A 13,020-nucleotide genomic window follows, 5' to 3' on the forward strand; every position below is an offset into this window, starting at 1 on the left:
GGAGCGGAGCGGGGCGGGGCGCAGGCGGACCGCAGGCGGACCTCAGCAGTGGTTGCTGGTGACAGGTCGCCTGACTGGGCTCCTCCCCGCGCCCGCCCCGACTAGTTTATCTTGTGACCGCGGCAGCCACTTCGTATTTCGAGCTTGGCGCCTCGTTATCCACGATGGGTTTCCTGGCTATAGCGATCCTGCTCCTAGCGTTCTTCGCTACCATCCAGGCCGAGCCGGTGCATTACAAGGACTGCGGTGAGACCCTCGCCCGCCCGAGATTCCTGCGCCCTCTGCGCAGCGGCGCCCAACGCTGAGACCCCGGGGCCGGGTTGGGCGGGTTCCTGGGATGACGAGGCTCAGCCTGGACTCCGGGTGCAGTGGACTGGATTGGGGGAGGAAGTACCGGCCTTGACGAAACTTATCGCATACAATTTTGTATCTTTCCTGTGCAACAACTCGTGTTTGGGGAGGGGGGGTTCCTTGTACGCTTTTTAGGTGGTGCTCTTGCTGAAGTTCCCTAAAGTTTGCAGGGAAGATATCTGAAGGTCTGTATACAACACAGGGGTTGAAGGAAGGGGCGCTCTCTCTTTTTCTCTCCCTCTCTTTCTTCCTTTTTTCTTTTTCTCTCTCCCCCTTCTTTCTTTCCTCCCTCCCTTCCTCTTTCGTTTATTTAGGGGGTACTGGGGATTGAACCCAGAGGCACTTTACCACTGAGCTACATCCCCAGCCCTTTCTATTTTGTATTTTAAAACTAAGTCTAGCTGGGTGTGGTGGTGCATGCCTGTAAACCCAGGGGCTTGGGAGGCTGAGGCAGGAGGGTCATGAGTTCAAAGACAGCCTCAGCAATGGTGAGCGCTAAGCAACTCAGTGAGACCCTGTCTCTAAATAAAATACAAAAAGGGCTGGGGATGTGACTCAGTGCTTAAGTGCCCCTGGGTTCAATCACCCCCCCCACGCACAAAAAAAAAAAAAAGAAAGAAAGAAAGAAAGTAAGTAAGTCTCACTAAATTGCTTAGGTCCTCGCTAAATTGCTGAGGCTGGCCTCAAACTTGCCATCTTCCTTTCTTTGCCTCCCAAGTCACTGGGATTATAGGCATGCACTACCGGCAGAAAGATCGAAAGTTTCCCTTGGGCTATAGAATTTTGTGATTTTTAATCAGTTTTTCCTCCTATAAAAATCATGTTTCTAATCATATCTTATGACACATTATTCCCTGTTGATGCTGTGGTTGGAATCTTTGTTGGAAAATACAACAGGTATAGAAATTCTGAGTTCATCAATGCAGTCTACTGTCATGAATAACTAGAAAGAACAAATTTTTTAAAGAAAAGAAATTCTGAGTTCATTTAGTCAAGTCTATAAAATTAATTGTTGGAGCAGAACTCCAGCAGTTGTATTGAAAGGTAGAGATGGAAAGGTATAATGATCAATGAAAGAGGTCTGAAACTGATTTTGCAAAATATGTGAGCAGGAAGGAAACATGGAGATCACATAGTCAATCGTGAATTCCAGAGATGTTAGGTAACCTACCTAAAGTTATACAGCAGAATGGGAAAACAGGGTAAGTTTGCTCCTTTATATCCAGTGCTGGGGTAATAGTAACTGCTTACTAAATATTTGCTGAAAAAGCAAATGAGGTAATATATATATTTCCCACTGGGTCATCAAAACTCACGTTGAGGGAAAAGCAAAGTTGGGGACTTGGGAAATAAGAATTAATAAAGGCCTATTAACACTTAGCAAATGTTAAGCAAAATGTTCCACTGAATTAGAGGACTGGCATTTAAAAGATGCTACTATTGCTTCAAACTACTGCCTTTCCCTGCATTAAACTGAGTGTCCCACATTTGGATGAAGACACTATGTTAATTGTTTGGAGGTACTGGAGATGAACCCAGTGATTCTCTACCATGTGCTACATCCCCAGCTTTTTTTTTTTTTTTTTGAGACAGGGTCTCGCTCAATTTTTCAGGTTGGCCTCTAACTTTCAGTCCTCCTGTCACAACCTAACAAGTCTCCAGGATTATAGACTTGTGCCACTACACCGCTGGACTCTATTAATTTTAATTTTAATAATGCATTCGGTCCTCACAGTCTGTTTTACAGAAGAGGAAACTAAGAAACATAGAATACCTTGCTTAAGATTTTACAACTAGGGGCTGGGGATGTGGCTCAAGTGGTAGCACACTCGCCTGGCATGCGTGCGGCCCGGGTTCGATCCTCAGCACCACATACAAACAAAGAAGTTGTGTCCACTGAAAAACTAAAAAATAAATATTAAAAAAAAAAATTCTCTCTCTCTCTCAAAAAAAAAAAAAAGATCTCACAACTAGTAAGCAGTAGGAAAGAGGTGGGTCTTTGTGACCCACTTTAGATTTAAATAGTAACATTAAAAAAGAAGTGAAATAAATCTGGAAATTATTCTATTCACTTGGGGAAAAAAACAAACAGGTAAACACCTATAGGAAGAACTTCTTAAAGAGAAGTAGGATTCCCATCACAGCTTTTCAATATACTTTTTTTTCATAATTAATAAGCCAGCTAGCATGATTTTTATTAGTTATGACTAATTTGAACACAGACTGTAATGTGATCAGTGAATTACAATTTAGAAATATTCATATTATTGAATCTCTTTAGAAAAATTATACCAAAATATTTCAGAAATGTATATTGATTGCTATATCAGGTTTTTTTCCCTTTTATTTTATTTTTTTAATTTTTAATTTGTTCTAATTAGTTATACATGACAGTATAATGCACTTATATACATTGATATATCATACATAGATGGGATATCATTTCTCATTTTTCTGAGTATACATATTATAGAATCACATTGGTCATACAGTAAGAATGTCTGTTTCATTCTACTATCTTTCTTAACCCCATATCCCCTGCCTTCTCCTCCTTTCTCAATTTACTTTTGAATTGACAAATATAATGTAAAAACTTCAGCAACCACATCAAAAGATTTTGCATTCCACTTTCCACCCACTTTCCCCTGGGGTGGGATTTCCTCAAGTGAGAAATAGAACTAAGCAAACTTTGGTTTTGTAATGTTTGCAAGTTAGAGCTCAGTTTGTTCTATTGACCCTGGAAGTTCAAGAAGCTCTTGTTCTTGTAAGGGGAAAAAAAATGGATGAAAGAGTTACAAGTACAACTTTTTACTTTGATCCTACTAGATCATGTGACCTCACCTTTAAAGAATCAGGTAGACTATAGACATCGAAAGCCTTAATGTAGGTGCTGAGATCAACAGATTGTTAAAGTTCAGGGATTTTTGTTTATTTTCTGTCTACAGAAGGTGGGATGAAGTGAAAGAGGGTACATCTCACATTATTTAGGGTGCTGAATATGTTCAGTTTAAGAAGTTTACTATAAGTGGGGTATGGTGGTGCTCATCTGTAATCCCAGTGAATGGGAAGGCAAAGGCAGAAGGATCACAAATTTGAGGCCAACTTCAGCAACTTAGCAAGGTCCTAACCAACTTAGCCAGAGACTCTGTCTCAAAATTAAAAAAAAAAAAGAAAAAAACTTTAAAAGGGCTGGGTATGTGGCTCAATGGTAAATTGCCTCTGGGTTCAATCCCTAGTACCACCCCCCCCCCAAAAAAAAAAAATAACTTTGCTATAAAGGAGAAGCAAGCTGAGGAATAAGTGTTATTTCCATCCTTGCTGTTGCAGTTGGTCAATATAACTTCATTTTTTATTTGATTGGAAGAGTCTGCTTTAAAAAGACTCTTCCACCAAGGGCAAGCACAGAGAAAGCAAAGTGCATCCACTTGGGCTTCTCAATTCATGTCCCACTTTTATAGTATTAAGCTAATTTGGTGACTGCGCCAAGTGTACTCTCAACCTGCAATTTGCCTGCTGTTTTCATGCATTCTGCTTTTAAGACAGTAAGACTCCATTCTGTTGACTACAAACATAATTTCTGTCCATGAAGTGTATTTGAGGTTGGAGGCTCAGCTTTGGTGTCAAACGAAGCCATCCAGGAATAGCTATTTAGATTAAATTAAGGGATCAAATCCAAATATGATAAGCATAATAAAGACTTAAATGGCACTACAGTGTTCCAGATACTCATCTAAAAGCTGCATGCATATGTGTTAACTCACCTACCCTCTAAGGCAGGTATGATTATTATCTTCAGATGTTAACTGTATTGCCCTGAAGTTACATGGTAAGTGATGGAGCTGGTGAGATTTCATACCCGAGCAGCAGGCTCCAGAATCTGCCTCTCAGCAATGATGGCTAAATGGCAACACTTGACCTAAACTGTTACTGTTAACCAGACTCCTTACTCAACATTCTCTTCCATTCAACTATCCAGTTTTAGGGGCCTAGATAGGGAAATGGGATTGTTTTTCAAAATTTGTACTTACCCGGTGCAGGTGGTTGCACACACTTGTAATCCCAGTGGCTCTTGGGAGGCTGAGGCAGGAGAACTGCAAGTCCAAAGCCAGTCTCAGCAAATTAACAAGGCCCTAAATAACTTGGGGAGAACCCATCTCTAAATAAAATATAAAAAAGGGCTGAGGATGTGGTTCAGCATTTAAGCACCCCTTGGTTTAATCCCCAGTAACCCCCCCAAAAAAAAAGACAAACGTGTGTGTGTGTGTGTGTGTGTGTGTGTGTAGCATTTATTATGTACAAAGAGCACATTTGTCGTTGATTAGAATGAGATTAAAAGAAAGAAAAAAAAAAGACACACTCCCTGCCTCAGGGACACTTTAGGGACCACTGATTTAGAAAGACACCAGAGCATAACTAAAAGATGATGGGAGGGATAGGGACAAATTGGGAGCAGCTGGTATCGGGATTGCAAATGGCAATAATAGTACTACAACTTAAGTCATCCTGGTGGCCCTTGTGTGCTGCTTTACAGACCTGTTTTAAGATGGAAGGAGTTTCCTGATACCACCACCCCAGGATCTAAAGTGGGAGCTGGAGGGCTTGCTTACTCTATATACTACATAATTTGCTTCTATCAAATAGGAACAGTTTGTAACTCCTTTTAGGGAGAGTTAGTTCAGAGACTTATAGAGAATATTAGCTATTCCTTAGTATCTTATTCTCTTCTTTTAGCTAACTCCTTTTAAACCTAATTTGTGAATCATTAATTTTTGAAACTGCATAATCAATTTTTGAAACTGGCAGGTCAGATTAATTCTATTGATGACTCTTCCTCGCATCTTCCTGCACTGCCTTATTTTTAAAACACATATAGTGTTTGTAAGCATATCATTTAGTTATATAGACATAGGCCAAGTATGTACTTTAAAGGAAAGGAAACCTAGACTCCATGTTCTTGTTTAACACAACTGATATTTCTGCCATCTTGACTGTGTGAAACAGCCCTATCTGGAGTGAAGTTAAATTTGGGTCCTAAGTTTTATTGGAGCTATAAAAACCTTGATACAGATCCTCTGTATCTCTTTGATTCTTGAAAAAAAAAAAATCAAGGTCCTAATGACTTAGTCAAGATTTGAGGCACTGCCTATTATTTTTTGAGCCAAAATATCTCATGACTTATAGAGCAGGACTCAGGTTTCTTCCCCATGGAAGACAACAGAATCCAGTACTATGGAAAGAGTGCAGTTTGCAGTTCAGAAATGGAAATAACTTCTCTCAAGAGTCATTTCCTCTCAAGATGGAAGGTAATTCTTTCTAGGGTCATTCCTCTTTGCAGGGTTAAGATGGTCATTCTTCTTAAATTTCTTAGTCCACTTGCAAGTGGGTGGGCTTCAGGATCAAATTTAAAAAGCCAAGACTGGACATTCTGACACATTTCATTGTTTTACCCATACCTTTAGTAGTAATCCTTTGTTTCTTTAGGAAGCCAGGCTGAGGTGAAAAAAAATGAAGAGATTTCAAGAAGATAGGATACTAGGTTTACCAAATGGTTCACCAGGAGTTTAAGGAAAGGCTATAAAATCTGGACAGAAGTTTCTTCATCACTGAAAATCACAAAGGATATGGGGTTGAACCTCTAAGACAAAAAGAGAATAATCATGAGGTGAAGGAAACCTAACAAGGTTTTTTTGGTTGAGTTTGAGCCAGGATCTTCATCCAGGTTCCTCAGAGAGTTCTCAGTCTGAATTCCTTAGTGTGTCCTTTCATTTGTCACCGTGGCTGTGTATGTAAACCTTCCTCCAGGTTCCATGACAGGGCTTCCAAGTCTTAGACCTGTTCATTCTAGGCAGTGTGACCTTGGAGAAGTCACAGTAATCCTTCTGCTCTTCTGTTTTCTAACCTCTAAAACAAGGATGGTAAAGTCATTGTGCTGTTATTTTTATTTTTTTCCTTATCCTCAGGGGCCTCAGCTTTCTCTCGTTCTTGCCACCCATGATATAATCTTTATTCTAAACATAGAATGACTCAGGAGCTAAGAACCCCTGGAGCCTGGAACTCTAAAGAGGTTCTATCTTTTCTGAGTTCTGGCAGACTTCCCAACAAATAATAAGCACCTTAAAACAGAATTTGCTCTTGAAGAATTTGGGATAGAAAGATGATATAACTCTTTTTTGTTTGTTTTGCAGTACCGAGGGTTGAAGACAGGGGCACTCTACCTCTGAACTTCATCCCTAGCCCTTTTTTTAAATTTTGAGACAGGGCCTCACTAAGTTGCTGAGACTGGCCTCAAGCTTATGATCATCCTCAGCCTCCCAAGTAACTGGGATTACAGGCACATGCTACCACACTGGCTGATGTGACTCATTTCTGAGCTTCCTCCTTGGAGGAAAAACAACCTTTTAGCTATTTTTACATAAGGTACAGTTTTTGAACAACTTTCATCAAATTTACATACTTACATCTTTGCTAGAAAGGGGAAATAGGAATATTTTTATTAAAGGAAGATTGGGGCAACTTTTTTGTTTTTTGGTACTGGGGATTGAACCCAGAGGTATTCTACTACTGAGCTACATCTCCAGCCCTTTTTTAATTTATATTTGAGATGGGAACTTGTTAAGTTGTCCAGATTGGCCTTAAATTTTAATCTTCCTGTGAGGCAAACATTTTCAAGGCTTAAGTTTAAATTGTAACCCGCCCCCTTACCATTTGAAATGCAAAATAAGAATCTGGAAGCATTTGGAGTTTCTTTGATTGTAGTTTAATCTCTTTAATATAATCTTTTGTGTGCATGGTTTCTAACAAATATTATCTTTCTCTTTGTCAAGAGACCAACTAACTTCCTTTTTGTCCAATTTATAGGATATGGTTTTAGCAGCAAGACAAACCAAATTCTCATTTTTAATTGAAAGAATCCATACCAGGAAAGCATCAAAAAAGAACAGGCACTCACTAAACGGGAGACAGCGACCTTTCCGTTAGGTAGTGGTCAATATTTCCACCTATTTCAATAAGTTTTTTCTTTTTTCCCAGGTTCTAGAGTTGGAGTTATAAAAGAGGTAAATGTGAACCCATGCCCCAACCAGCCCTGTGAACTGAAGAAAGGACAGTCCTACAGTGTCAATGTCACCTTCACTAGCAGTGAGTAAACATGGTTTGACCTTAAATTTATGCTAAAGCATAGCATAAACATCAGGTATTAGAATCAACATGGGAACATAGGGGTGGAGGGTTGGTAGTCAGGAATTCTGTGACCTTCCTTCCAGTTTGTGCAAAGCTGGATTCACTATTCCCTTAGATACCCTTCTTGTACCAACTTCCCATATGCCCCTTTCTAAGAGCCCCTCCCAGACTCCCTCTAAGCCTGGAGGGTGATTTTCCTGTGTTCACGGGTTAGAAAAGACAGCATGACTTTTCTCTCTCCTACCTTGGCCCATATTGCACAGCAGGATTTTATAGCTACAGACTGTAACTTTAGTACAGATTCCAATACTGTAAACTTTGTAACTTCCCCAGAATGTTATTTCAAGCACCCTACCTTTCAGCCATTAAGCCTGCATCCATCTGAAAATGAAGGTACAATTAATACTTAGTAGCCTCTGTAAGGTTTAGAGAATCCACTGGGACACACAAACCACTTCTGAGCCATCTTCTTCAATGTGAAGAAGCAGTATTGGGTTGTTGTCATGTACCACGTTCATCACATTCAGATTGCCAGAAAGAAGAAATGTAAAATGTTTATTTCTGGATAGAGTATCTACCTTGAATCTGTCTCTCATTTCTGTGCCATGGAACTTGACTAGACAGTCAATAAGAAAACTCAAAGTGCCTGTCATGTCTTTTCCATGAGCCTACAGACTGCTCTAACTGTGAGCTCCCTGTTCTCTCTCTTGCACTGTACCATGGCCCCTCAATTATTAATAAATAAAAAAGTCAGGCGCAATGGTGCACATCTATAATCCCAGGGGCTCAGGAGGAAGGAAGATTACAAGTTCAAAGCCAGCCTTGGCAATTTAGCAAGGCCCTAAGCAACTCAGTGAGAACCTATCTCTAAATAAAATACAGAAAGGGCTGGGATGTGACTCAGTAGTTAAGTACTCCTGGGTTTAACCCAAAAATAAAGAAATAAAAGAAATGCCTTCTAAACATAAGTCATCCCAATCCAGGCAGAAAGAATGAAACAGCCATTACTCTAAATCTCCAAAATACCTATCAGCTCATGACTCTTGATTAACTTCATAATACCTTTATTCCTTCTGCCCATTCTATCATATGGAGGGTAGAGGCTACCAAGAAATGTACCTCTTTTTAATCTTACCTAATATCTAAAAAGTTAACGATTTCATGTTGTAACAGATCATGGTATTAAAATATATTTATATACAATATACTTTTACAGAAACTCATGTAACTAGTAATTACTAAAATTTACTGCCGAAAAGTAGTTGCCTTCTCAGGTAAGCTTATTTCTCCAGGTAGCTCTGTTCTCCTGAGAAACTATGAAAGGCAGTGGAGAGCAAGGTGGGGTTAGAAGAGAGAAAACAGCTCCTGTTGCCTGGCAGGCTGGGTATCCCTACAATCCCAGCTACTCAAGAGCCTGAAGCCGGAGGATCACAAGTTCAGGGCCAGCCTGGGCAGCTTAGCAAGACTCTCCATAAAATGAAAAGTTTAAGGGGCTGGGTTTGTAGCTCAGTGGTAAAGTGCTTGCCTCGCATATGTAGGGCACTGGGTTCAATCCTCAGCACCACATAAAAATAAATAAAGATACTGTGTGTTCATCTACAACTAAATAAATATATTTTTTAGAAGAAAAGTTTAAAAGTGTGGGGGGCGGGGGGAGCAGGGATAAAGCTCAGTGGTAGAGTGCTTGCTTAATATACAAGAGACCTGGGTTCAATTCCTGGTCTCCCACCGCCAAAAAAAAAAAAAAAAAAAAAAAAAAGCAGCCCCTGTTGATTGATTGCATGGTGCTAGGTACTGAGCATAACTGCGAGGAGAAGTACCTGGGAATTATGAAATGTGGACCTGCTGATTTGCTTGAGAACCTATCTGAAGATTTGATTTAGAGTTTTTAGATAGGCTATTTTCTTCACCTTCTGATTCTTTTTCCTCGTAGGTACAGAATCTGAAAATAGCACAGCCTTCGTGGAAGGCATCCTGATGGGTGTGCCAGTCCCCTTTCCCATTCCTGAGTCTGATGGTTGTAAGAGTGGAATCAACTGCCCCATCCAAAAAGACAAGACCTATAGCTACATGAATAAACTGCCAGTAAAGACTGAATACCCCTCTGTAAGTGACACTGTTGAGGACTTTGGGGACCTTGGGACAGGATTAGAAACCTGAGGACAGGGGACTAGAAATCAAAGATTGGGGAACAGGGCACCTCATCTCTATGATGAAGAAGCAGGAGACTTAAGGGAGAGGAGAAAGATTTGAATGTTAGAATCATGAAGAAGGGCAGATATTTTTATGTGCCTTTGTTCTTTCACTGGACCTAATGACATCATTTTTACATATAGTATTTTACTTGATATCATGAACAACCTGTGTGGAGGTGATATCAGCTCTGTCTCAGAGACAAAGAAGTCTGAGCCTTTGATGTTATATAGTTAGTGGCTATAAGAATAGCCTAAGTTTAAAGCTGAGTCTTGTAACTCCCAAGCCTGTGCAATGTTAAAACATTTCAATGAGGTACCAGATAGTTCAAGGTCCGAGTTGACTTAGCATTGTCATCAGAAAATCCTGATTTTTCCTTCAATCTCTTAACAAGAGAACAATACAGTTTGTTAGCTCTATAGCAGAGAGGTAACTTATTGCACCCTCTCTTCTTACCTCTACCTATACCTCTGACCCATCCCTGCTTACCTATATTTTCTGCCAAGCACTTCTGAGTAGATGGTGCCGGGGTGAGCCTGTTTAAAGGTATGACTCGTAGCTGGGTGTGGTGGTTCACAATTGTAATCCCAGTGACTTGGGAGGCTGAGGCAAGAGGGATCACAAGTTCAAGGCCAGCCTAGGCAACTTAGCAAGACCCTGTCTCAAAATAAAAAATAACAAGGACTGGAGATGTAGTTCAGTGGTAGAGTGCCCCTGGGTTCAACCCCCAATATATAAAGAGATTCACATATAGGGAATCTATGCTTAAGGGATGTTAGCAACCCTGAAGGTCAGAGACAGGTTTGTAAAATAGCAGAGTAGGCCATGTGATCCTGGGACCTTCCAAACCCCAGTTATGTACAGTGTCTAGTCAGGGCTGCACGCAGGGTAAGTATTTAACATTTGATAGTCACTTGATTTAAGTCACTCTTAAATGAATTACATTTAATTTGAAAATTAGCTCAAACTGCATTAGTCAATACTAAGTAAGTGAAGCAGTAGTTCATGCATATAGTCATAAAAAACTTACAAAGCAAGTTTCCAAAAGCTTTTATCCTTGTCAATCAAATATTGCATGGTGAAGAAACCTTTGAGTACAAAAGAGAGGTAGTAACTAATGACAAGTGAGCTGATGTCTACATAAGAAAGGACCTGCGGGTGTGGGTGAGTTAAGAATTGGAAGAAACAGGGCTGGGAGTGTGGCTCAGGGGTTGAGTACCCTGAGTTCCATCCCTGGCACCAAAATAAAAACTCTTTGGGCCATCTTTTGTGCTTTGACATTTATATTTCTGGTTAACAAGAAAGTTGCCTTATACCTAAGAATCTTTCTGTTCCTTAAGATTACTATTGGAGGGCTGGGGTTGTGGCTCAATGGTAGAGTGCTTACCTAGCACATGTGAGGCACTGGGTTCGATCCTCAGCACCACATAAAAATAAATAAATAAAATAAAGGTATTGTGTCCATCTACAACCAAAAAAAAAAAAAAATTACTATTGGAGAAGGTTAGATTAGACTGCCAAATATTAAATGTAAAATTATTATTCCCAGAAGGCTTTATGTAAATGTCATTGATCTAAGAGGGACAAGAATGCTTTAGAAATTATATTTGATAGATTGACTTTTAGAATGGCTATTGTTAACACCAAATCATAGGCATAACTTGGTTCATTCCTCTAAGTTTAAGCCACAGTTGGTGCCCATTTCCTAAGTGGGCTTCCTAATGGCATGATTTAAGAAGAAAACTATGAGGAATTAGGTGGTTGTTTTTTATAATTTCTATTTAGGCTACATAATTAAGCCACTTATGGATTAAGGTCAAGTCCTCATTTCATTTTTCCCAATTCATTTTCTCTTTTTCCAGATAAAACTGGTAGTAAAGTGGCAACTTGTGGATGACAGACAAAATTCCTTCTTCTGCTGGGAAATCCCAATACAGATCAAAAGCTAGAGCTATTTGATGCTGATTTGTCTATGTGGAGGTGAGAGGGCATGGGTGGAGGGAGGGGAAGAAATCCAACCTGAAACTGCATGAGTGCCATAAGATGAAAGGAAATTCATCATGAAAGGAAATTATGCCTCTCAACTTCCAAAAGCATCTGAGGCCCTGTTTCTTAGAACTGGTACCTTTGTAATATCCTTTGTAAAAAGGTGGAAGGAAAGAAGAGAAAGTGAAGTGAAACTGTAGGGTTTGGTTCAACTGTCTCCATTGTTTTTTGCTATTGGAATAAGGTGGGCCCAACCTGACAGAACAAAGGAAGTTGCTTAGGGCTATCAGATACCTTCCCTAGGGCTACTGGGCTTCCAAACCACTTCTGTCTAACTGGGATGTTACATCTACAGGTTCCTCCTCTATAAGTGCCTCACTGAGTCTGGTGCATCTGAACAAGAAATCTGCTGGCTCTGAACAGCACCTCCACCTCCATTGCCTCAACAGTAGTGATCTGTTCTCTACTGATATCCAGAGATTCATAGGAGATGTCATGTTCTACAGCAGAAAGTCAGCTGTGGATAACTGGTTCTCTGATGTCTTTTGTTCTGTCTTAGGTGGTTTTCGTTAAAGGCAACAGTTGGTTACCAGATATTTGATTCTTTTTTTTTTTTTTTAACAATATTAACTTGTATCCTCTTTCTGAACCTGGAAATGAACCTTCGTATAAATAAAAACTTGTCAGTCTTGTCTTCTGCATTTGGGCTGTGGTCATGTGCTTCTTACACATAGTGCATTCCCCAGACCTGTGGGAGGTGGGTACCCAGTTCCATGTCCCTGAGAGACTCTCTTTCCTCCTTTTGCCCAGTTAGACCTCATCTATCTTTTGATACAAAGTGACCTTGTTTCACTTTATTTTGCACAATCTTAGACCACAGAGTATGCTTGATAGAAACAGTGAAAGCAAACATCACCTAGTTGAATAATAACACCTGAAAGGGTGAGGCATGGTGATCTTTTGGGAACCATCCACCATGATGGAGAAAGCCTCAGAGATTACAAATAAAATGTGAAGTTGAAGCAGGTACTGGTCAAATTAGCTAAAGTTTGGAGTTTTCTGCTCTCAAGGTAAAAAGTATAATTATGGGGTGCATAGTTTGCCATTTCAAATCCACATACTGTGAGCTTTTAGGTGGGACCGGGGTTATCACGATATTCATAACTGAGTTGAGTAATGAGCACCTTGGAAAGTCATCCATTGTTTTTTTTTTTTAAGAGAGAATTTTTAATATTTATTTTTCAGTTTTTTCGGCGGACACAACATCTTTGTTTGTATGTGGTGTAGAGGATTGAACCCGGGCCACACGCA

General features: G+C 40.0%; 1 protein-coding gene across 1 annotated transcript; it reads left to right on the forward strand.

The window, feature by feature from the left end:
• Window positions 1-93: 93 nt before the first annotated feature.
• Npc2 (NPC intracellular cholesterol transporter 2) lies at window positions 94-12,410 on the forward strand. The gene is made up of 5 exons (XM_027931702.2): window positions 94-246; window positions 7,381-7,488; window positions 9,464-9,636; window positions 11,586-11,703; window positions 12,065-12,410. The coding sequence occupies exons 1-4, from the start codon at window positions 165-167 to the stop codon at window positions 11,670-11,672; spliced, it is 450 nt and encodes a 149-aa protein (XP_027787503.1). The 5' UTR covers window positions 94-164; the 3' UTR covers window positions 11,673-11,703; window positions 12,065-12,410.
• The last annotated feature ends 610 nt before the right edge of the window (window positions 12,411-13,020 follow it).

This window comes from Marmota flaviventris, chromosome 2 (genome assembly GCF_047511675.1).
Source record: "Marmota flaviventris isolate mMarFla1 chromosome 2, mMarFla1.hap1, whole genome shotgun sequence".
Lineage (NCBI taxonomy): Eukaryota > Metazoa > Chordata > Mammalia > Rodentia > Sciuridae > Marmota > Marmota flaviventris.

Excerpts from the sequence above, each read along its gene's own strand:
- Npc2 (XM_027931702.2), top strand. The coding sequence starts at position 165 with ATGGGTTTCCTGGCTATAGCGATCCTGCTCCTAGCGTTCTTCGCTACC. Across the intron at positions 247-7,380 it reads GGTGCATTACAAGGACTGCG|GTTCTAGAGTTGGAGTTATA; the intron begins GTGAGACCCTCG and ends CTTTTTTCCCAG. Across the intron at positions 9,637-11,585 it reads TAAAGACTGAATACCCCTCT|ATAAAACTGGTAGTAAAGTG; the intron begins GTAAGTGACACT and ends CTCTTTTTCCAG.